We start from the raw sequence: 24,644 nt of genomic DNA, 5'->3' as shown, positions 1-24,644 counted from the left end.
AGAGAAGGCTCCAGAGAGAACTTGGGGCCCTTTCCAGTGCCTAAAGCGGCTCCAAGAGAGCTGGAGAGGGACTTTGGACAGGGGCCTGGAGTGACAGGACAAGGGGCAATGGCTTCCCACTGCCAGGAACAGGGTTGGGTGGCATACTGGCCAGAAACTCTTGGCTGTGAGGGTGGGGAGGCCCTGGCACAGGTTGCCCAGAGAAGCTGGGGCTGCCCCATCCCTGGAAGTGTCCAAGGCCAGGTTGGACGGGGCTTGGAGAACCTGGGCTGGTGGAAGGTGTCCCTGCCCATGGCAGGGGATGGAATGAGATGGGCTTTAAGGTTCCTTCCAACCCAAACCTGTCTACGATTCTGTGATTCTATACAGTGAGGGGGTGAAACTGCAGCATCTTTCTGGCATGGCTGGAAGGATTTCTGTTCAAAGCTAACACTGAATTGGGACTCCTCTAAGGAGGAACAGAGCAAACCAGACAGTCCAGGTGGTTGAAACCTCTTAGTTTTGATTCGCACGTTCTCACATTTGCTGAGCAGGACAGGGAGTGATGGGGCTCCTGTTGTGGGCTGTAGCTGTTCCCAGTGGAGCATGTGAAGGCAGATTGATGGCTGGGCAGAGTGCCTGGGAATGGGAACGGTGGGACAGGCAGGAACCGTGCGGAGCCGGTGGCAAAGCTGAGCCCCGGGAGCCACGTTCAGACATCAAGGACAGCTCCCATGGCCCAGGATCTGCGAGCCCAGACAGTGCTCTGCTCCTTTTCATACTGGGCTGCTTTCATGTGCTGCCTTGCTGCTCCTTGGCAGCCACACATATGGGCTGCAGACTTTAATGGGATGCCTTGATCTGAGCAGGGCACGTTCTCCTTCACAGATGTGACCTGAAACGCACATGTATTGTTTCAGTTGGATTGATGACCCCTCGGGAGCCAAAATGCTAATGGAGCCCAAACCAGACTTCAGTTAAAGATATAAACAGAAACTCCATCTTCATTTAAATTCTGGGCAAAGGTTCAATGTTAAATGCAACATGAAGAGAATCCAAACATGAGGGTGCAGGGCTGCATTGTTCACGACTACTGGAGTTTGACCCCTTGGGTGTGCAGAGTGTTTTGTTAGGAGTAAATATTTTTGAAGGTTAAGACATCAGAGCCCAAATCTGACTCTCTGCCTGCAAGTAATATCTCCCTTCGGCATGAGCACATGGCAGGGAGTTTCCCCAAGGCAAGCACAAGTGACAAGTGACAGTGGCATTTCCAGGGCCGAGTCCCAGGGAGTCACTCAGGTTCACAGTCCTTGGCTTTTGTTTGACTCACAGATGTTATTGCAAAAATGGGGTGTTTCTCATTAAGTGTTTTTCTCCCATTTCTTCCTGTGAAAAAGATCTGATGAGTTGCAGAGAGGGACTTTGGACAAGGGCCTGGCATGCCAGGACAAAGGGGAATGGCTTCCCACTGCCAGAGGGCAGGGTTAGATGATATTAGGTTAGATGATATTAGATGATATTAGGGTGAAATTCTTCCCTATGAGGTGGTGAGGCCCTGGCACAGGTTGCCCAGAGAAGCTGGGGCTGCCCCATCCCTGGGAATGTCCAAGGCCAGGTTGGACAGGGCTTGGAGCAACCTGGGCTAGTGGAAGGTGTCCCTGCCCATGGCAGGGGGTGGAATGAGATGGGCTTTAAGGTTCCTTTCAACCCAAACCATTTTATCATGTGATTCTGTGTGTGTTATCTGGAGGAACAGTCCTTTCCAATGGGGATCCTTCCAGTGGTGTGTTCTGCAAGGCAAGGGAGGGAACATGAAAGAGCAGGCAGAGACCAGATGAAATAGAGGGTGATTTTAGGGCTGGTAGGAGAGTTTGTATGTGCTACTGGAAGCCAGCAGCAGTGGAGCAAGCATTCCCCTTTGCTTTTCAGGGCTAGAGAGGATTTCATTCCCTACAGTCAGCTCTGGCCTTGGACACTCCTGCTCTATCACCAGTAAAAAGGACTGGCTGATGTTTCTTCAGGAAGCAAAGGGATTCACTGGCAAGTGGGGAAAAGTCATCAGTGCTTTTTGACCAACCCTTGTGAACCAGGGTTACATGCCCAGGCCAAATCAGAAACAAGCATCTTGCAGACTAAAATGTCCTGTCCCTCCACAATAAGGCATCCAATTTATCAATATGGATAAGAATATTGAGAGAATATAAAATATGAGACAGTTGGTCAGTGCTAAGGAGAAAGCCAGGCAGCACACTGTCAGTTTTTCCCTCTGGCCTTGCACCTCCATCCCCAGGGAGCCTGTGGAATGGCAGCAGCAGCACAGGCTGATGGTGTCCTGGCTGACAGCACGGCTGGTGTGGAGCTCCAGGGGAGACCTGTCTGGAGCTGGGTGTGGAAAGTGAGTGAGGATCAGTGTGGTGAGCAGGATTTGGGTACAGGGGAGCTGAGGTTGAGAGGGTCGGGCGTGATGTGTCCCTTTTCAACCACATGCCCTTCCTCAAGGACAGAGCTCAGGGCTTGTGTTCTGCTCCCCTGTTAACAAACCCTCAATGCATCCTGCTTTTTCTGTTTTATTGGCAACCAACGCTTTGTTGTAAAAAAACCCAACTTTAGTGTTATGCCATTTTTGTCTGATTCTTCCTGCAGTCTTTAGGTTGAAGCTAATTATATTTGGTTAACTTTAAATGTACTTTGAAATTCCTGCTTGAAAATATTATATTGTGATACTATTACTGAACTCATTTAAACCCATTCCCTACATTCTGTGCAGGATCTCCTCTCATGCTAAAGGAGTGATGACAGCCTCCAGTCTGCAGGTTTTATCCTGGTTTGAGAGTAATCCTAAAAAAGAAGTGCAGGCTCTACCTGTGCTAGTTGTGCCATCTGTGCAGGGGAATGGCCAGTAGTGAACAGAGGGGGAGGGAGGGAAGGCTGAATGCTGCTGTATCAGCTCAGTCTTTTTTTAGAAGTATTTCTGCTGCTCCTGTTTTTCTGTGCAAAATAAATCACCAGAACCACGAGTCGTAAGACTCAGAGAATCACAGAATCTCCTGAGTTGGAAGAGACCCTCAAGGATCATCCATCCAACTCCTGCCCTGCACAGGACACCCCAACAATCCCACCCTGTCCCTCAGAGCATTGTCCAAACCCTCCTGCAGCTCTGGCAGCCTTGGGGCTGTGCCCACTGCCCTGGGGAGCCTGGGCAGTGCCCAACCAGCCTCTGGGGGAAGAACCTTTGCCTGAGATCCAACCTGAGCCTGCCCTGACACAGCTCCAGCATTCCCTCAGGTCCTAAAGAACTTGCAGTTCTAGTGTTGTGTGTGTCTTCATATGGTGGTTGAGTCCCAGTGGGCTCTAGAATTAATCTCAAATAAGTTCCATGTCCAAACACTATTTTTGGAGGCCCACAGCTGTCTCAAGAGTTCCCTGCTCCTGCTGGGATTGTGCAGGGTGGATCCTGGCTCTGGGGTGAGCTGCTGTGGGAAGCAGGAGGGCCTTGCTTGGTGTGGAGGGAGTGAAAAGTGGAAAGATTAAAATGGATTGAAGCCAGCTGAGGAGAGGGGGGGGGGTCGGTGGGTTTTTTTTAAAAAAAAAATTGTCAAGCACAGCTGATCCTGCTCAAGCTGCTGGATCAGGGCCCGGTGCTGTCAGCTGGGCATCCCCTGTGCTCCAGGACCTCTGGAGGGCTACCCTGGTCTAAGATAAGCCCAGATCAGCAACCAGAGTTAAGGGGTGAGATGCATAAGGCATTTCTAGGCCAGGACTGCCTGGCTTTGCTTTGCCTCCACTTTATTCATACAACGAGTTTCATTGACATAACTGAGTGTAAAATTGTATCTTCAATTAAACCAAAAAATTTTTGGTTTTATGAGAACATCATTGCAGTAACTCACTGAATTTCTTCATTCACCCAATGTGAGGCTGTGGCTGAAAGGAAAATATGTACCAGTGGATGGAACGAAGTACTCTGGGGCATGGAGAGCTGCTGTCAGTCTGTAAACAGCAATATTCAACCAGTGTGGCAATGAAACTGTATTTTTTCTGTTAATTTTCCCTGTATTTAACAGTGTGCTAGTCATCTGCATGGGAGGTGGCAAGAAAGCAGTGTTCCTTGTATTTATTTGGAGCTCATAGATGATGAAGGCTCCTCTGTGCCCACAAGGCAGCTCTGAAGCAATGTGTGCTGATCTTACTGCCTGAATTTTCAGAGGTGTGGTGTGTGCTGCAGTAGCTGAAGTGGCTCTTAATGTAGCTTTTGTTTTGAAAATAGGCTGATTAAGAACTTGCCTGTGACTTGGGGAAGTAGTAGCTGACTTTAATTGTGCTGCCACCAGTGCTCTTGAAATGCTTTGCAAACAGCGGCCTCCTGGGAGCCCTTGGGATGAATACAAGCGAATGTCATCCTGGAAGGATCCTCTCCCAGCTGCTCAGTGTAAATGGCAAAAGTCATGATTTGCTCAGATCACAAGAGCTTTCAATTCCTCATTTAATAACAGGTTTCCTTGGGTGGCATATTGCTGTCACCCTTCCTGCTGGACGTGTGGAAGGGGCAGGCAGGAGGAAACGCGCTGCACTCGGTGGAAGGGGACTTGTGTTGGGTGTGAGGTGCTGAGCTCAGTAAATCCCCATTTGGAGGATCCCTGCTCCCATCCTGCCCGTGCTGTGGACTTCCTGGCCACTTCAGGGAGTTGTTTGCTGGCCTGTACTGATTGCTGGGGTTGGGCTGATCCCTGCTCCGAGCTGCTGGGTGGGCTGTGTGTGCTGGACCACGGGGACCATGTAGTCACTACAGAGCAGGTTCCTGTTGATTTAGAATCATGGAATCACAGAATGGCTTAGGTTGGAAGGGACCTTACAGATCATCTTGTTCCAGCCCCCAGATTGGGCTGCTTGTAGCCCATGGTGACTGTTCATAAGCCCCAGACTGAGTGATGTGTTTAATTAATGGTTTTTAAGGGACAGTTGTCTGGAAGACCCTGCAGATTCCCATCTGTGCTGGGTGTTTTCCATTAGGCTGTAGGTTGTTACCCTGGCTCTGTGCAGCCCCTTCTCGGCAGCACAGAGGCAGGAAGATGCCGAAGGCAGCACTGGGCTTTGTTCTGCCTGTCACTTGCAGTTGTAAATCTTCTGTGCTCACAAACATCAGAGGTTCCTGATGAAAACATGTTGCCTGTGAGCACCTCCTCTGTGAGAAGTGCAGAACTGCTGGCGTCAGGAGTCCAGCCAGCTCTTTTTCTGAGAAATCTGCTCATCAATTCCTGTTTGATTCCTTTCGTTTTTACTTCTCAGGTCACTTCACCTGGGAGAAATACCTGAAAGAGACATGTGCCATCCCAGCTCCTGCCCATTGCTTCAAGCAGGTAAGGGTGAAAACAAGAAAGGTCAAGGGTGATGGTCCACTGGGGACCCCTGAATTCTGTACCTGGGATAGGCCCCTGGTTTGGTGAGGAAAACACTTAAGGATATTGGAGACTTAACAGAAATCCAAGTGTGCTGAAGTAAAGATTCAAGAGATACATTTAGAGTAGAAGAGAAGATTTTACTCGATATGCACAATGGGAGCATGAGTGTGCCTTTACTCTGCCGAGCAGAGGCCCTTGGAGAAAGTGTCCTGAGTAGGCTGTGATCCAGCTTTTGGTGGATCCTGCCCAGTAAGGAGATTTTCTGCAGAATTCACCCATCTTTGTGAATGGAATAGCAGCTCCCTGGGCAGCAGGCAGTGAGCACAGAGGTGGTTTTGCTGAGTACAGGGTTGGCAGGATAAATTGCCATGGGACATGGGTCCGGGTGGAGGGGAGTAGCACAGGGAGGGGTTTATTTGGGTCTGGGGTTGGCTGGATTAGTCTTCCAAGAACAGGGCTAACCTTCCAAGAACAGGCGCAGCCCTACCTGTGCTGAGCACTGGTAGGGATGCACCTCAGATTCTGGGTTCTGTTTTGGGCCCCTCACAACAAGGAAGACATTGAGGGGCTGATCCATGTCCAGGGAAGGGAATGGAGCTGGTAAGGGTCTGGAGCACAAGGAACAGCTGAGGGAGCTGGGAGGCTCAGCCTGGAGAAAAGGAGGCTCAGGGGGGACCTTCTCACTCTCTATAACAGGAGGGTGGGGCTATGTGGGGGTCAGGCTCTGCTTCCAGGGAACAAGGGACAGGACAAGAGGAAATGGCCTCAAGTTGTGCCAGTGGAGGTTTAGGTTGGATATCAGGAAAATTTCTTCACTGAAAGGGTGATCAGGCCGTGGAACAGGCTGCCCAGGGCAGTGGTGGAGTCACCATCCCTGGAGCAGTTCAGAAAACGTGTAGATGTGGTGCTTGGGGACGTGGGTTAGTGGTGGACTTGGCAGTGCTGTGGGAATGGTTGGACTCGATGATCTTAGAGGTCTTTTCCAACCTCAGTGATGCTGTGATTCCAAGAGAACAGGCTCAGTGTAGTTGCTGAGCTGGTGCAGTGTGGAAGGACAGTGCTGTGTGTCACAGAGCTGACCTTTCTGTGGTGCTGTTCCTGTGCTGTGCCCGGGGGACGCCTCAGTCCTGGCTGGGCCCCGTTCTTATGCCCTTAGCACTTAAGCTTTGTGCCTGAGCGGGTGCTTGTGTTGGCAGTCCTGGCTCTGACCAGCTCCCCGCTCCTCTCCTTGCAGTCATACACTCCTCCTGCCAACGAGTTCAAGATCAGTATGAAGCTGGAAGCCCAGGACCCCCGGAACACCACGTCCACGTGCATCGCCACCGTGGTGGGGCTGACGGGCGCGCGGCTGCGCCTGCGCCTCGACGGCAGCGACAACAAGAACGACTTCTGGCGCCTGGTGGACTCTGCCGAGATCCAGCCCATTGGCAACTGTGAGAAGAATGGAGGGATGCTGCAGCCTCCCCTGGGTGAGCTGGAGTTCAGCTGTCCAGCCAGGGTTACGCTGAATATGGGCAAAACTGGGGGGTTTTTATAGATCTGTGCTTGGGACAGAGGCCCATGGCCTGCCCCTGCCTACACTGGAAGATAGGATATGGAAACAGATGTTTCCCAGACCAGGCCTGTATTTCCATGTGGACACTGTGACGTGGATGGGGGGACGCTTTAGAGTGTAGATGGAAGAGGTCTCTGCACCAAGGTGAGCTGCTTGCCCTCGTTGCAGCTCAAGCTCAAGATTGTTGCCCTGGGTAGCTCTGGCTGCCCCATCCCTGGAAGTGTCCAAGGCCAGGTTGGACAGGGCTTGGAGCAACCTGGGCTAGTGGAAGGTGTCCCTGTCTGTGGCAGGGGGGTGGAACTTGATGATCTTTTAAGGTCCCTTCCAACCCAAACTGTCCTATGACTCAAAAGCAGGTTCCCTGCACAGGAGACATAACATATGAAAAGGTTCCCAGTGATTTCAGTCCTGTCTCATGTGAAGGGACACTTGCAGTAGTTCCCACTTATTTATTTAATTTTTCTTGGCTACAGCTTTATAAATAGACCGGACAGTCCAACAGTTCTTCCAGTCTAGTCTTCAGTTAAACATACACAACTCTTTCCTTTTTTTTTTGACACTAGCCAAATGATGAGCTGATTTGCTGATTCTTTCCTGATGATCAGCAAGATTAACCTGCTTTTGCATTCTGCTGCCCATTAGTTTTAGTGTCTTCATAAATGTCTCTCAATTAGCACATCCTCAAATAATATTTTCGAGGCCAAGTTAGACAGGACTTGGAGCAACCTGGTCTAATGGAAGGTGTCCCTGCCCATGGCAGGGGGTGGAATGAGATGAGCTTTAAGGTCCCTTCCAACCCAAACCGTTCTGTGATTTTATTAACACTAGAGCTGCCATTTTCTCTGTTCCTTTCATGCCTGCTGCTGTCCAGCTCTTAGAAATTTCAGTCCCTGGTGCAGGTTCCAGCTCTGGTGTCCTGCCCAACAGCTGTGGGTACCTCTCCTGGCTGGCAGCTGTGGGTTCCTCCTGTACCTTGCCTGGAATTTGCCAGCAGATAGCATCAAGTTTAAGGAGCTGCAGATAAAACTCACTCCTGGCTGTGCTGGAGGTGAGGGATGAGCTCTGGGACAGGTCTGGGAGCTCTAATCTGTGTCACCTGCTTAACCTCACACCAGAGAAGAGGGCAGCTTTAAATTAGATACTGGGGAGAAATTCTTCCCTCTGAGGGTGGGGAGGCCCTGGCACAGGTTGCCCAGAGAAGCTGTGGCTGCCCCATCCCTGGGAGTGTCCAAGGCCAGGCTGGACGGGGCTTGGAGCAACCTGGGCTGGTGGAAGGTGTCCCTGCCCATGGCAGGGGGTGGAATGGGATGATCGTGCACCAAGCATAAAGATGGGTAACAGAGCTGGTGCTGCAGTTGTCCTTCCTGCCTGCAGAGTGCAAGGGCTGAGAAAATCCAGCAAGAATTTCCTGTGTTCTCTGTGGTGTTTTCCATGTGCACACATCTGCTGCTGCTCCCTCTTTACATAGATAATTCCAGTGACAGCACCCAGGGAACGGCTGGAGCTGTGTCAGGGCAGGCTCAGGTTGGATCTCAGGCAAAGGTTCTTCCCCCAGAGGCTGGTTGGGCACTGCCCAGGCTCCCCAGGGCAGTGGGCACAGCCCCAAGGCTGCCAGAGCTCCAGGAGGGTTTGGACAACACTCTGAGGGACAGAGTGGGATTGTTGGGGTGTCCTGTGCAGGGCCAGGAGCTGAACTGGATGATCCTTGAGGGTCCCTTCCAACTGAGGATATTCTGTGATTCTGTGATTCACACAAAAGGTTATCTTTGCACCTCTGGGAGCTGAGCTCTCCCATCTCCTGAGCTCGTGGCTGTCTGGGTTAGTGTCCAAGCTCATGAGACTGTTGAGGGCTGCAGAGGGGCTGTGCTGAGCCTTGCAACCCTGGCAAAGCTTTGCCATGTTGCTCGTCATGGGCTGTTCTCAGTCCAGGTCCAGTCCCAGGGTTACCCTCAAAACCCCACAAACACAGACCAAACACAGCTGAGCAGCAGAAACTGCCTGTGCAGGAAGATACACAGTTAGCAAAGAAGATGCTTTGTGATATCCAGGGCCTCCTGTCAGTTGTGGAGTTGTACTCAGTGCCGTAGACTCAGAGCTTGTGAAATTGTGGGGTTTTTTTCTTCCCATAAGCCCCTTCTTGCTATTTCTCTACTTTTTTAACAGAAGGTGTTGAGCCAAAACCTGCCATCCTTCCCTGTAGGGGTTAAATCTGTTTCCTAGCCAAGTCACAGCCTCTATTTCTTCAGGTTAACTTGCCTGCAGCTCACAGTAAAGGTAGAGGAGGCCACCCAGAAGGTGTGATTCCCTATTGAAGAAGAAATTCCATAGGCTGAGTGTACGCTTGCTGATTCATGTCTCCCTGTAGCAGGATCCCTGGAGCACTGGCACAAAGTGCTCTGCCTGGATGTTCCATGGGCAGGCTTTTGTTATGATAAGTGAACGTTGCAGTCAGACAGCTGTTTCCAGATGTTTCTTTTCAACAACACAGTACTTTGCATTCAGAGTATTTGGAAAAGGTCAAACCTGACTGGAGCATGAGGAGGAAGGTGGTGTGGAATCACAGTTGTGTGAGTTCCCATCAGAGCAGGCATGTGCTGCCAGAGCCAGTGGCCCCCACAGCCTAAAAGTCTCCCTCTCTGCTTCCTTCTCCTCAGGCTTCCGGCTGAATGCCTCCTCCTGGCCCATGTTCCTTCTGAAGACTCTGAATGGAGCAGAGATGGCTCCTGTCCGGATTTTTCACAAGGTATTTTACTGTTTGTGCAGATCCTTCTGGCATGGCCCCCTTGCTGCAGAACACCCAACTTAGAGCTGCTGATCCCAGGGGAGGTGACATTGCTCAGCTCTGCCTTGGTGCTGCTGCTCTAGGACAGACCTCTGCCCTCTCCAGTTGTGCCCCAGCAGTGTCAGGATGCAGCCAGAGCTGTGCTAAACAAGTGGCCTGGGCTTCAGTGTTCAGGCTTGAGACATGAGTCTGCTTTTCACCAGGGCTGCAGATGCTGCTCAAAGTGAGGAATGCAAGGTGGAGAAGTCAGCACCTCTCTGAAACTTTTTAATGTGCCAGAGCTTGCAGGTAGAGCAGATACTGCTGTGAGGCAACAGTGTGAGTTCATGGGTTGTGTTCTCACACCCTTAGTGCAGTCAGAGAGAGAAGCTGGCTAGAGACGTGTGGGATGGGATGGGATGGGATGGGATGGGATGGGATGGGATGGGATGGGATGGGATGGGATGGGATGGGATGGGATGGGATGGGATGGGATGGGATGAGATGGGATGGGATGGGATGGGATGGTTGGAGAGGCTTTAGTGGATCTCAAGAGCAAGCCCCAGATAAGGGTGGATGGTGAATTTCTCACATGTCTTGCAAAGCTGAAGGTGGGGGAAGAATGATGGAGAGACACTGTCGTATCTCAGGGTTTCCAGCTCTGAGATAATAAGGTGAGGGTATCCTCTGGAGGCTCTTTCTTTGGAGCTCTGTTTTCTGCCTGTGGTCCATGACAGAGCTATTGTAGGGCACAGTGTTCACGTGGCACATCCTGGGTCTGGTCCAGCAGCCAGCTGAGGGCAGAGCAAGCCATAGTGGACTTTGTTGCCTCTTGGTTAAGGGCATGGGGCTGTGTAGCTCAGCCAGTGTGTTGTGGAGTGAACCCCACACCTGCTGGGGTTCAAATCCAGCCCACTAACTCCCTTCAGTGAAGGTTAGTTTGCTGATGAGGGCACAGCCCTGGTCTGGCATGTCCCCTTTGAGCACATATTCTACTTCTTCTTGTAGGAACCACCATCTCCATCCCAAAACTTCTTCAAGACAGGTATGAAGCTGGAGGCAGTGGACAGGAAGAACCCTCACTTCATCTGCCCGGCCACCATTGGGGAGGTGAGAGGTTCTGAGGTCCTCATAACATTTGATGGCTGGAGAGGTGCCTTCGATTACTGGTGCCGATATGATTCCCGGGACATCTTTCCCGTAGGCTGGTGCTCGCTGACTGGAGATAATCTGCAGCCCCCTGGTACAAAAGGTAAGGCCCACGTTGTTGCTTTGCTCTCTTTCTCCTCCACTCAGCTCTCTAAATGCAGCGCAACAGGCAGAGACTGGCAGCAAGGACACCCGGATGCCCGGTCTGGCTTTCTTGTGCTGCTTCATGCATGGGAAAGGTACATGTGATCACGCCCACAGCACTGGAGCAGCCTGGCTCGAGGTGCCGAGGAGCAGCTATCCATAAACATGGGCAGGATGATGGCTCTGGGGAGGGACTGTGCTGTACAACACTGCTGAGGTCTGCTCTGCTCCAGGGATTATCTTGGAGTCCTTCTTGCGTCTTTGAATCACATATTCCCGTGGAGTTTTTCTCAGGGGGATTGGGATAATGAGAACTGTGGAGTTGCAGGAATGTGCCTGTTTGTACTTGGGACAGTTTCCCTGTTCTGCCTTGTGCTGTGAACGTGGGGAGAGCAGGTATGGAGCAGATGTACCTGCCTTGCTCACAGGACCGTGACTGTGGGATAGGAGCAGGACTGGGGGCCTTACTGCCTTGCCAAGGCCTGAGCAGTGACTGTTTGGACTCTGGGACGTGTCTCTGGCTTGCTCACATTGCAGTTGTGTTTAGGCCCAGGGGAGCTGTCACTGTGCCCGAGCACATCCCTCTGGTGTTTGCTGGCTGGCAAGCCCTGCGTGTGCCTGTCACTGAAATGAGGGGCAGGAGAGCTGAAGGATTGCTTAGGAAAGGCATTTCTCTGACGAGACTGTTCCTCTGGAAAACCCAGGGTCAGCTGGTGCTGCCCTGTCAGGCTGGTGGTGTTCTGTGTCCCCTGGTGTGTCCCAGGGCTGTGCTCTGTGCTGCCAGGCCGGTGGCAGTGGATGGCCCAGAGTCATCTCCCATGGCCTGTGTGCAGGCCAAGCCGGGGCTCCCCTTGGGTGGGATGATTCCTGTTTATCTTGTATTTCTGTGTTTTGGTGTTTCCAGCCTCTCCCTCTCTTCCTGCTGGTTGTCTGTGTCCTGCCTGCTGCTGCCCTGAGGGCTCTGCAGAGCTGGGGCCCTCCCAGCCAGTGCCTCACCCCTCTGGCAGCGCCCTGGGGTCAGGAGCCCTCACCTTATTTCTCCAGGGTACTTCTCAGGTACTGCTCGAGTGGCTGAAGACATTTGTGCTGGCGGGAGCTTTCCTGGCAGCAGACTGGGGGTGGAAGGTTTCAGGAGCACACCTTCCCAGGAGAGTGGGAACGTCCGTCTGTCCTGTGGCCACTGGCACAGGGAGCTCTGTTCCTGCCCAGCCTCCCCTTGCCAGAGGCTGAAGCTGTGAGTGAGCAGAGCCCAGTTAATCATCCAGAACCAGCATCCCATGGTGGGGCAACATGGAGCCATCCTGGGAAGCATGTGCTTCCCCCTTGGCAGGTGGCAGGGACAGGTTCTCCCTTTCACATCAGCTCAAACGGCAGCGACTCTGCACGTACGTGAACAGTGGCCCCCACAGTCACGGCTCCCCACTCTCAGGAAGAGGCAGCCCTCACTCTCAGGCAGATTTCTACTCTCTTTCCCATTTTTTTTGAGCTCCTGAGACAAGAGCAGGCATTGGCAGGGGTTGCATAGCCATGCAAAAATGCTATGGAGCTGAGATCAGCCTTGTCTCTGTGGTATTTTACTTCCCCCTCTGTGGCTGTCGCCTCCCTTTCCTGCCCAAGACTTTCTGACTTCCACTTTGTGGGATTAAACCACAAGAAAGGAGTACTGGGAACCTTCTTTTCTTTATGAAATTCCTCCCTTGTTTCCTCACTCCTCAGCCCTGCTTTGGAGGAGGGTTGAGCATGATCCTCCCAGGCCTGAGAGTGCTGCTCCAATAAACTTTCTTCCTGTGCCAGCCTGGAGCCTGGAGGACCATGCAGTGGAGTCAGGCAGTTTCTCTTTCCTGGTGGGAATTCCTCTGAAATGAGGGAGACCTGGAGAGACATGCAGGGGGTCAGTCATGGTTATACCAGTCTCTGCTCACATACTGAACTGACTGTGTGAGGTCTTGTGGAAGTTGAGGAATCCTGCGAGGAGTTAACTCCATGGAGACTGATGGCTTCCTGGGGCTGAGCAAAAAGAGGCCTCGTGGAATGAGCTCATGTTCAAGGGAAGCAGAACTTCAAAGAGGGCAGGCTTGTTTACTTACTGCTGGTAACTTCATTCAGCTCTAATCTGTCTCTGCTGCTGGTCGCCAGTGGAGGTGGAGGAGTGCAGGGCTTCTCCCAGGCACAGCTTCTCTCTGGCTCCAGGGCTTCCCACTCCTACCAGTGTTTGCTTAGCTGGGGTGGCTGGGCAGGGTGGGCAGGGTGCTGGTGGAGCTGGGGCTGGCCAGCCATGCCCAGGGGAGCTTTCCTGGGGGCACTCGAGTGTGTGTGAGGGGAGGAAAGGGAGGTCAGGTGGCGAGGAGGAGCAGCCTGGATGCCGGGTTGGTAATTCCACTGCTGCCTGCTGGCTGTGCAGCAGCCTGCTGGGAGAGCCTCTCCTGTCTGGATGCAGCACACCTTGGAGCTGGGGGTCCAACCCAGCACATGACCCAGGGGAAATGCAGCTCTGGGGGTGCCTCCTCACACGGTGGGTCCCGGTCATGTCTCCGCGTCAGCCTCGGGCCAGGGTTGGAGCTCAGCTCTGCTGGGCTGCAGAGCCAGGTGGAATGTGGGAGAGCTCATCCTGTGCATCCTCAGCTTCTCCACACCAGCCAGGCAGCCACCAGGGGGAGGCAGGTCCCAGTGGCCATCCCAAAAGGAGGGGCAGTTCTGTAGGTGTGCAGCAGACTTCCTCCGGCATCCCACTCACACCAGCAGGGCGTCCTGGGGTTGTCCACTGGCCAGGAACCCCCACTCCATTCCTCACATGTGGTGTACAGCATCGTACATGGCTTTTCATGCCTCTTACACATGTGCTTTTTACCCTTAAACACATATCTGGGCTTTTAGGAATACGAGGTAAGGTGGACTCTGTGTTAAGCTGCAGCTGGAGGCTGGAGCTCTGCTCAGAGGGCAGGCTGGGCAGTCACAGTGACAGTGACAGTGACAGCTGCTGCTCTTGCCTTGCTCTGGAGCTGCTCAGCACCTGGGAGGTCACTTTCAGAAATTACTTTTTTTTTACTGTTTCTGAAGAGCTGTTTGCGTGGTCATTCTTGCTGAGTCAGGTACTCATCTTAGAGAAATACTGGCTGAGAAATATTTATCAATTAAGGTTCACGGGGCATTGAAACCCTTCAAACTTCCTGCAGAGAGTTTGGGCTTTCTGTTGCAGAGTTTTAGAATTAGGGCAAAGCAGAGAATGATGTTTCCCCATCTTTAGATATTGCACCACACAAAAGCAAGGCCAGAATACACGGTGTGCACATTACTAACAACGTGGCTTTTTGTCAACAGAAGGCCCTGAAGGTGTGTTGGGTGGGGAAGGAGTTACCCACCCCTGCCATGTCTGTGTGCTTTCACACTGTGACCCAGCTGCCATCACAGCAGGTACATGCAGGAGGTGGCTGATGCTCCTCAAGCTCGGAGCTTCAAGGTTTAAATGTTGTGATGCACATAAAGAGTGCACAGGTCTGTGCACTGCAGCAGCGTTTGGTGGAACAGTGATCTGGGAGGAAAGCAGAGACTGAAGGAGTGGGTGTCAGGCGTGGTGGGTTGTCCCGGGGGGCAGCTGAGCCCCCTCAGGGGGATGGGGCAGAGAATCAGAAGGGTAAAGGGGTGAGAACTGATGGGCTGAGGTACAGACAGTTTACCAGGGGAAACAAAAGCTGTAGGTGCAGGGCCAAACAGGCTCTCAGTCACTGCTCCCCACTGCAGGCAGGGGCTCAGCACCCCCGGGACAGGCACTGGGGACAACAAACCCCACCACTCCATCCCCCTTCCTCCTCCTTCCCCCAGCTTCACATGCTGAGCGTGGGGCCCTGTGCTCTGGGATATCCCTTGGGCAGTGGGGTCCCAGCTGTGCCCCCTCCCAGCTCCCTGTGCCCCCCCAGCCTGGCACTGCCCATGAGGCCAGAGCAGAGCTTGGCTCTGTGCAGGGCTGGCCTGGCAGAGCTGAGCCATGGTGAGCTGTGAGCCCTGACACAGCAGTCCCCAAGCTGTTAGTGCAGAGAATTAACTCAGCCTGGCCAGACCCAGTGCTTTTGGAAAACTTTTACATGCATTTTATTTTTTCTAACCTTCCTGGTCCTTGAGGAGCCTGTGGGCTCTTAAACGGGACAGAAACTATCCTGTTCTCAGGTCACTGCCGTAAGTGGAGCATGGACTGGGGAAGCTGCTTTGGAAAGTCCCTCTCCATTATGAGCACTACAGAAAATCAATATTTAGGATCGACCTAAAGAATAAGGATTGTTGTTTAGTTACTTTAAATCATGGCTGGGGAGAAAGAGAGAGAGAGAGAGAGAGACTCACACAGAAGTGGGGGTGCTGCTGCTGAGCTTCAGGGAAACGAAGAAGGAAATAACTGTGATAAAAATCAGTGAGAAGAAAGAAGAAAGATATAAGAGGCTGGTTAATGATTGTAGTTTCTGGGGCCACCTGCCCTCAGCTGGGAGGTGGGATGATGAAAATCCCCCTCAGCCAAGGCATGGTCTTATAGAGAAATGTGTCTGCCTCTGTAATTCATGGGAAATGGGGGGTTCACAACCCATCACAGAGTAGAGGAAAGTTCAGTTCTTTGTAGTCAGGGAAGAGGATCACACATTGGAAGAGGATCCATGAGAAGTTTTTTTCCTTTCTGAAGTGGTTTGTGGGATGGAGAGTTGTGAGCACCTGGGGGAAGAGAAAGCAAAGCAGGTACCTCTGTGAGGCAGCTTCCAGCTCTGAGCTCTTCACCTGAGGAGATGGGGCACTGGAGGGTCTGTCTCTGCCAGGTAAAGGCACAGGGCTGGGAAAAGGGCCTGGGCAGGCGGGATGGGGGCTTTCTGTGACCTGTGATTGTGGGCACAGGCAGCTGAGAATTTCTGCAAGATCTGGGTCTTTGCACAAGAAAGCAGATAGGGCTCTTATTTAAACACTGGCTTTAAATTTTGAAGAAACACATGCATTTTTCTGGGGTTTCTGCCACAGTATCAGGAACTTTAGATGGTATTTGTTTCAAAAAGTGAGACCTTTGCAGGACACTCTTACAGCCGAGTACCAGTGGCTGTGTGCACGATCCCAGCAGTGCTGCTGCTGGGAGATGCTGTGGCAGGGACAGTCTTCCCTGGGCTCTTGAGAAGCAGCTCATTTTCTAGGTCCTGAGAAATCCAGATTCAGTCCATACCTATGAAAGGACCTTCCCCACACACACACCCCTCTTCCACTGTAACAATGTCCCTTATGTCTGCTCCCATGTTTCCTGTGTTACTGTTGGAGGGCAGGGAAATACTGTCACTGGGAACACAAGGATGCAGGGACACCCCTGTCCTCAGTGTTTGTCACTCAGAAGGTACCATTCCTCTTTGGGCTGTGCCCCCAGCTGATGCCGAGTTCCTCTGAGTTCCCCAGTGGGTTTGCCACTCCCTATTCCACCCCTGTGGATGCTCGTGCTGGCTGTGGGAGAGGGGCAGCAGTGAAAGCGTTAAGGCTGAGAGGGCAGAGCTGGAAGCAGCTCCAGCACTGGAATTTGGAGGAGTGGAGTTGCTGCCTTGGCACCAGCCCAGCTGGCAGAGATACCCCGAGCCCAGCAGGGCAGAGCAGAGCTAATACAGAGCAGGTCCTCTGCTGCTGTGCCAGGGCTGGTGGCAGCTGTGGCGAGGGCACTGGGGACACTGGTTAGCAGCAGGCACTGCCTGCATGGGTCTGCTGCAGGCTGTCAGCACCCTACTCCCTGGCCCTGGGCTGGCTGCTCCAGAGCATTCCCTCTGCCTGCAGAGCCAGCAAAAGTTAATGGGTTTAGATAGTTACCATGGGGATAGGCTGAAGTGGAGCTCCCATTCTCCCTGGACTCACCAGCTGTGCATTACTCAGCCGTGCTGCCGAGGGGCTGGAGTGTGCCAGGAGCAGGGACTCCGGGGGTTATGAGATGCTGACCCTGCATAGGAGACACGGGAAGTTCTTCATCTCTCACTGGGTGATTTGTTGGTTGACTGCTTGGTGTCCTCAAAGGAAGATGATGATCAGTTGCTAGATTTCCTGCCCAGGGGTGAAGGTAATGTGTATTTTATGACTTTATTTTGGATGTTGCTTGGTTTCTCTTCCTTCTTCGGGGTGAGAACATAGTGGTGGGTGGAGGAACCTTGTCAGGAGTAGCTGGCAGGGCAGCACTCAGGTGAACTCATGTGCTTTCCTGCTTGGAGGAGATGGGAAAATAGTCATTACTGTCACTTCAGGACTGAGCTGGGGTTTGGAGCTCACACATCAAGCTGGGTGATGTTCTTTGCATTGGGTGGCTGGTTTTGGGACCGCACAGGTAGAGCTGCTGCACTGGTGGGGGGAGGAGGGTACACACAGGAGTTCGTGGTGTTACCTTTGAGTCTGAGGCAGGAGCAGCTGTGGTACCTGGGTGGAGCTGCCTGTGAGAGGGCTGTTGGAAGAAACGGGCTGTTTGGAGCACAGAGAAGAGGCTCTTAGCAGTGATCCTGGCTTGGTTAGGATGTGTGCCCTGGAATATGCATTGGGTTGGAGGTCTGGGGGCTTGGATAAGAGAGCCCAGCCCTGCAGGAGGATGTGTTGTTCCTGCCACCCTCTTGAGATGTTGACAGAGCCTGTGGCTCAGCAAACAGCAAATCTGTGGCTTAGTGGGAACCATGAATGTGGTGTGTCAGATACCTGAGGTTGCTGTGGGATGTCTTTGGGCTGGCAAGAGCCTCCTGAGAAGAAGAACTGACCTAGGAAGGGCAGAGTTTCCTCATTCTCTCTGCCTGTCCTTAGTAGCAGTGTCTAGGCTTCCCTCCTAGCTTGACTTTTCCTCATGTTTTTTATTCTAAAGTATTTTGTATCCCAAAGAGGCTGGGTTGTGTTCAGGATGTTTCCTTCCCTTTTCCACCCTGCTTCCTGGTCCAAAACAAAGTTTCAGCATCTCAACTGAACCTTACTGAGGCTTGGCAGGAGATTTAGCAGGACCCTGCTGTTGGAACCTCCCTCTCTTTGGGTGAATAGCACTGGGGTCACCACTCCATTTCTGCAGGATCTCTGACCAGAAACAACACTCCTCCTACTGGGACATGGTGCAGAGCTGTGCCTGTGCAGGTCGAAGTCTGAGTGCTTTCAGGATGAAATTACACAACCTCAAGGAAGAGCAGCATTCCAGGGCTTTTATTTCTGGGGGTCTAAGATTGTCAGACTCAGGATGTCCTGAGCTTCATGTTACAGGCAGGGCTGGTGTCTCTGCACAACCGTCCTCTGCTGCCGGGGTTGGAAGCAGAGTTCAATAAGCTTGAAGTGTGTCCAGGATGACAGTTTGTATATCTTTAGGGGAGCAATAGGGACAGCAGTTTCCCATCAAAATGAAGGGGTTTAAACACTCAGTATTACAAAGCATCACTTCAAGGATTTAGGGCTCCACACCATGTCTCTGCCTGTCACCAACACACATGGCCAGCCCTGGGGGACAGGAGCTTGGCCCTTTGTAGGGATGCTGATTCTGATGTGGGCAAGTGCTTGAGGAGCCAGAATGATTGACCTGACTCTTCTCACACAGACCTGTAAAGGCTGCACACGGTGACTCCCAGACTGGTTTGGGTTGGAAGGGACCTTAAAGCCCATCCCATTCCAACCCCCTGCCATGGGCAGGAACACCTTCACTAGCCCAGGTTGCTCCAAACCCTGTCCAGCCTGGCCTTGAACACTTCCAGGGCTGGAGCATCCACAGTGGGATGGTTGTGATTGGTTAGTGGGACAGGATTTGATAATGTGTATATAGGATAAACAGCCCCATTGTGGTGTGACTTTTGACAGTGACTCTATGGGAGCAAGAACATTACAACATCTTTTCTTGACCTGCTGGGGGGGTTCTTCATTTTTTTTGGTTTTTTCCTTGTTTTTTGGAGAGGGGAAGTAAATGCTGGTGAGCCCAGCTCTGACCCTGGCTTTGGTGAATGGTCGGTGTTGCCACAGTGTGTGTTTTTATGGAATCTGGGAACTTCATCCTGAACACACAGCCCCACTTGTTACAAATATCGGACCTTTTGCTGCTTGTCATGCTCTTCTCTTGATCTTTGGTATTTTTATAACTTCTGAACAGCTTTAAAAAGAACAGAAGGTGAACAAACTGCACCCACCTGGCAGTCTTCTCATTCTTTGTGCACTGATAAGGTGAAGGTGTTCTGCTAATATTTAACCCAGAAGCCAAAGCTAAAAAAAGAGCTTCAGAGAAGACCAGAACAAGCAGAAGCCCCAGGAACAGCCCTGAATAGCCTGAATATGGGGGGAGTACAGAACCATTCCCAGCAGGGGGTTTTGGAAATCCACTGGCAGTTCCCTCCCAGGGGCAGAGGACGTGTCAGTCGGTGTGGCTGTGGTGGTTTCATGGCACATCTGTCACTGATGTGTGTCCTTGAGCTGACTGGATACAAATAGCACTAAAACCATGCAAACTTCCACAGGTGTAAATGTGTGAGGAAAGCAGTTTCTCTGTGCTGCTGCAGGAGTGGCTCGGGTGGGTTGGATGTGCTGCCCGGGCTGAGGGCTCGCCCAGCCTGGGGCTTGGGTGCTCGACAAGAGCTGACTCTGGGATTTCCTTGAGGACCAGGCGTGTCAGTCGTCCCTAGTGCTTTTGGAGCCCTCTGTGGGGACGGGCTCTGTGGCCTCTCGAAGCACCAAGCCTGGCAGAGCTGCAGTGATGGTTTTCCTAAGGTGTGGAAGTGAATTGATTTGTGTTGTCTGTGTCGGGACCAAACGTACCAGTTCTGCTCATGGTCCATCTGCTGAACAGCTCCAGGGGTCACAGGTGGGCTCTTGTCATTGCTGCTGGGTACTCGCCATGTGCCCACAGGCACTGCCATGGAGATGGTCTCAGCCTGGTTTTGGGGTAATCAAATTAAGCTTGGGTACTGAGCTTCAGATTTTTAATTGGTTCTGCTCTGACTTTGCCAGTAAATATCGACATTGTCATTTTTCTTGGAACTCCCTGATTTTGTCCCTCTATCTCTTCTTTCACCCAGTGGTGCATCCCCTCCATCAGGAGCTTGAGTTTCAACTGTGCTGATGGATTTCTCAGGCTGGAGCTGCCCAGCTCAGTTCTCATCTGCTTTCTGTAGTTCAGAATTTCTGTTTTAATTCCAAAGCTGCTTTCACAGCTGCTTAAAACAACACACTGTTGTAATAGCTTTATTTTTGCAGTGGAGAAGATGACACTGATAGAGGGAGATCACAGCAAGCAGGAACCCAGGTTGTGTTGCAGCCAGTTTATTTGAAATAAGAGGTGATGGGGTGGGGACAGGAGGAAAACTGCTGATTTTTGAAGTGAAGAGGGTGACTGTAGACAAATCTGGCATTTCCCTCCCTCTGCCCTTGAACCATGTGCTGCAGTAGGGTCTCTGCAGCTCCTTGTTGTCCAGCCTGGGAGCTGGGCTGGCAGGAGGAGCTGTACTCAGGCAGGCTGGGGGAACTGGTGCCCCCTGTGCTCTTGGCTGCACCTGAACAGGAACATCTGACAGGCCTTGGAGAACTGGACCTAGACTTCAATAGTCTGAGTGCTGGAGAAATAAAAAATGATGCTGGCACAAAGAGTGTGAACCAAGGCCACCAGCTTGGGGCTGCACAGGTTGCTGGACACTGGCTCACAGAGGTGAGTATTTCTCTGTGGCTGATGAGCACACACAGAATAAATAACAGCCCTGCTGTAGTCTGGGCTGTAATTCTGCTGAGGGCTTTGTGCAGTCCAGGTGTGCACACTGAGTCCCTCGAGCCAGCCCTGCTGTCCAGAACTGCAGTTCTTCTCCTGCGCTGGGTTCATTCCCAGGATGACCTTTCTGCTCCTTTGCCTTCTGGGAGCTCACAGAGGGGATGGCAAGGAAAAGAGGGGCTGAAGGAGTAGGCATGTGCTGCTCCTCCAAGCTCCAGAGGTGTAATTGGCAGTGAGACGTTTGTGGCTGGTTGTGCAGGTGTTCCACAGGAAATACGCTGAGAGATGAGGGGCTTTGAGCTGCTGTTGGGGGAGAATGTGCTTGTCTGCTCCAGTGGCAGGGCATGGGACAGTTTTCCCTGTCCAAGCACCAGCCTTTGCAGGGTTTTACAGAAAAGGTGTGTGACTCAGTCTCCCCATTCATTTCCTAATGCTGCCCAGCAGGTACAGAGCAGTCCATTTCTTTCCGGTATAGGGAGAAGTGAAGACCTGGGTTTGGGACTGGGGAAATCTGTGTGCTCAGCACAAAACTGAAAATGGCTTTTCCTGAGGACAACACTTTGGGCACCCTTGCTCTTCCCAGGCTGTCCCTGTGTGTCTCTGATCAGGAGCCAGTCCCTTCTCTCTGTTTTGCCTTCAGCAGAACAGGGGCGGTGCTGACCCTGGGGCATTTTGGGGGATACTCTATTGTGTGGCACATCCTGCCACACTTCTTGTGCCAAGTTTCAAAGCACTTTTCCCCTCCCTGAGGAGTATCTGCACACGGATGTTTATACTCTAAAAAGCATCAATTACTGCTAAGTAACAATAAGAGTCACTGCCTCTGAAATGATGCTGGAAACTGGTTAAAACCATTAAAAGATGTTGCATGTTGTGGGCTAAGCAGAAGAGCCAAAGCAGTGTGAAGGAACTCTCAAAAATGCTTAATGTGATCAAAGAGTTTTAACAGGACCAGTGAAGGGCAGACTGGGGGAGTCTCAGCAAGGCAGAGCTGAGCCCTGGCTGAAATGTCCCCAGAAAGGCTGCAATTTTGTAGAAACAAGACTCCAGGAATCAGCTGCAGGTCTGGGGCTTTTTGTTTGATTTGTAACCAGTAAAATGAGGATTTCTATTGAGTTGGTTTCTACTGGTGACATCCAATGTCCTGATCTCTCATTTTTCCAAAGGGGACTCTTTCTCCCTGGCTCTCTCTGGCCACTGCTGTGCTTGGAGCTGATGTTCTTGTGCAGTGAACGTTGCAGCCCAAGTTCTCTGTCCTGAAGGGGCATGAGGCAGCTCCGAGCCCAGTGTTGTGCAGCTGGAGGGAGCAGTGGGTTTCTCCACACTCACTGCTTTCCATTTATCAGTGTCATGGTCACCTGCTGTGTTCTTGCTCTGAAACTCAGTCTCTGCTCACGGGCTACCATTCCTATCTACCCTTGGAATCATTAGAAGGCTTCCTCACCTCTCTCATCTCCTCTCCAGGTCACTCATGGATGAACAGATCCTGGTGTGCATCCCTGTGTTCCCCACATAGATCTCTGTCCTCTGCAAGAATGGTTCTTTACCCCTACCTCTTCTAATCCTTGATTTGTCCCTGTAGAAACCTTTCCTCTTATCCCATGGCTCTGGAGGTTTTTATAAAAGCTTTTAGTGAGGATCTTGGAGACTTTGTGGAAAGGCAGGTGGGCTGTGTCACATCCATCCACATGGGCACTGTCCAGTCCAGCCCCCTCCAGGTTTCTGTTACAGCAGCTGGATTGACACTGCCCAAGTAGGTCAGATTCCTCTTGGGGGCCATGATATTGGATAAAGCCTCTGTTTTGTTTTGGAAGATGTTTTAGCCATAGGCACCTTGTGCTTGGGTGGAATCAGCTCCTTGGGTTCAGCAAGTGTCTGGGTAAATGGGGGTTGGTGATGCACCAAGGGCAGACTTGGGAGTGGAGAGGTCTGAGTTCTGGTGTTTATTGATGTAAGCAGACCCTGCAGGTCCAGAATAGGGGGTTTGTGGTCTTCAGCTCCAGTAGCACCGACTGCAGTCTCCAGTTGTTCTTTTCCACATATCCATGGGTGGTTGTAACCAGAGGTAGGACACTTGGGCTGTTTTGCAGTGCTGTTATTGGTCTGGCACTTGAGGCAAGTCCCCAGGGCTGGGGATGCAGCCCAGCACCACTAGGACATGGGACAAGGTGCAGCAACACCTGACAAGGCTTTCAAGATCCCTCTGTGCTGCTTCAGAGAGAGCTGGGGGTAATTGCCAGGGTGGTTTGGGGCACATGGGAATGCTGCTGTGAGAGCTGAAAATGTAAGACTTGTGCAAATAGCAAACGGCAGTTGATGGTGTCACTGTGACTCCTGAGACTTCTTTTTTTTCTCCAATTGTTTTATTTTTATAAATTTTTGTAAATATAGCAACTGGAAAAACAAAACAATCATAAAAATGCCAGAGTTGGTGCCAGTGGGTGTACAGTGGCATCTGCAGTGACAGAGCTCATCTGAGCACATGCCAGCAATTAAGATGAGAAAACTGCTGCTCTGGACCATGCAGATCTCTAAGCCTTTAAGAAGTGGGACACTCATGATGAATGTTCAGAGCCTGTCTCAGGTTCAGTAAATGTGCAAGGCATTGCTTTAGTTTGAAGCAACAACTCTTCATGTGCCTGTGAATGTGCTACCCAAAAAAAGACATTAAAATGCAGCCTGATGGTCAAGATGAGCAGGATGGAGACTGTTTTCGGGACTATGGATTTGGGTTTCTTTGTGTGCTTCCATGTAACCACTGGCCAGTGAGGTCTGGCAGAGGATCAGTGGATAAAGAACGTCAGTTCAGGAGTGGAAAGCTGAAACTAGACAAGTCTTGTGTAAAAAGAGACTATCTTTGGGAGTTCAGACTGCTGATGGTGAGAACAGGTAGAATCCAGCAGTTCTTGTATCCTCTTGCTGTGTTGCTGTGTTGGATATCTCCTCTGACCTCAGCCTTAGCTCCAGCAGGTGTTCCAGACTGGAGAGCAGGAATCCCTGCAGGAATGACTCAATTACCACAATAGTTGCCTTCTGACTTTTAAATTCCAGGTTTTGGAGTCCTGTTCTGAATCCCTGTCCTTGCAAGGAGCCCATGTCTCCCACCCATGCTCTGACCCTTTCTCCTGTGTTCTGTCTGCCATGCCTGCTGAGAGCTCAGGACTGTCCCAGTCTGGAGCCTTCCCAGAGCCTGTATTTCTGTCCCAGTTGTGCTCATGGTGGCCATTGATGATGGTCTCTGCTTGGGGAAGAATCACAGGGGTTTGAAGCTTTCACAAGTTATTCTGGACAGGCACTGAGCTCTGGTTCCTGTCCAGCTCCAGCCTTCAGGATGTCTAGGATTGAAATGCCTCATCCAGGGAAGGATTCAGCCAGATCTCAAGATTTCTGCTCTCTGGCAAATTTGCTTTTCTTAAAAGTGTCTCTCTAACCCACCTCTGATTCCTGTGCAGTGCTGAGGATGGGACAAGGGGCAGCTGAGCACCAAAGAACCCCTGGAGGGGTGGCCTGCAGGACAGCCTTCAGATGGGCTTTGGGATGGGCATGAGTGCTGTGCTCAGGCTGCTCAGAAACCACCCCCTACCCCTCCAGACACTGCAGTGATCACTACTGAGATCTCCAGGGAGAAGTGTGGGAGCTCCAACTGCACCTGAGAGTACAGAGCTCTTGGCACAGAAAATGGAGATGTGGAGTTTGGGCTGGTAAATAGTAGAGAAAGGCAGGAAACCTTCTGCAACTTCAGTATTTCTGTTCCATATTTTCCTACATGGTTTGGCTTTGTAATTCTTGTCCCAAGGACTTAATTTTGTCTTCTTCAAGCTGTGCCAAGCCTGAGATAAGCTTGGGTGACAAATGCTGCTTTCTCTGACTACCCTCAGAGTGTGGATAGCAACTGTGAGAGCCTGCTGTAGGTGACAGTTTGAGTCACAGTGTGGTGGGCAGCTGCAGGTGCTGCTGTGCCATGTGTCA

General features: G+C 51.7%; 1 protein-coding gene across 3 annotated transcripts in view; it reads left to right on the top strand.

Annotated features, from left to right (window-relative positions):
• Positions 1 to 24,644, top strand: part of SCMH1 (Scm polycomb group protein homolog 1) — a 69,862-nt gene that overhangs the window by 21,048 nt on the left and 24,170 nt on the right. For all 3 annotated transcript variants that reach the window (XM_051772241.1, XM_051772240.1, XM_051772239.1), the window contains exons 5-8: positions 5,266 to 5,336; positions 6,613 to 6,847; positions 9,588 to 9,676; positions 10,703 to 10,946. In XM_051772241.1, coding sequence (XP_051628201.1) covers positions 5,266 to 5,336; positions 6,613 to 6,847; positions 9,588 to 9,676; positions 10,703 to 10,946 — 639 coding nt within the window. The remainder of the gene's footprint in view (positions 1 to 5,265; positions 5,337 to 6,612; positions 6,848 to 9,587; positions 9,677 to 10,702; positions 10,947 to 24,644) is intronic.

This window comes from Manacus candei, unplaced genomic scaffold, assembly GCF_025592945.1.
Source record: "Manacus candei isolate 608988 ecotype Guabito, Panama unplaced genomic scaffold, ASM2559294v1 h1tg000151l, whole genome shotgun sequence".
Classification (NCBI taxonomy): Eukaryota; Metazoa; Chordata; class Aves; order Passeriformes; family Pipridae; genus Manacus; species Manacus candei.
Note: the sequence above shows the minus strand (reverse complement) of the source record. Positions and strands in the feature narration are given on the sequence as shown.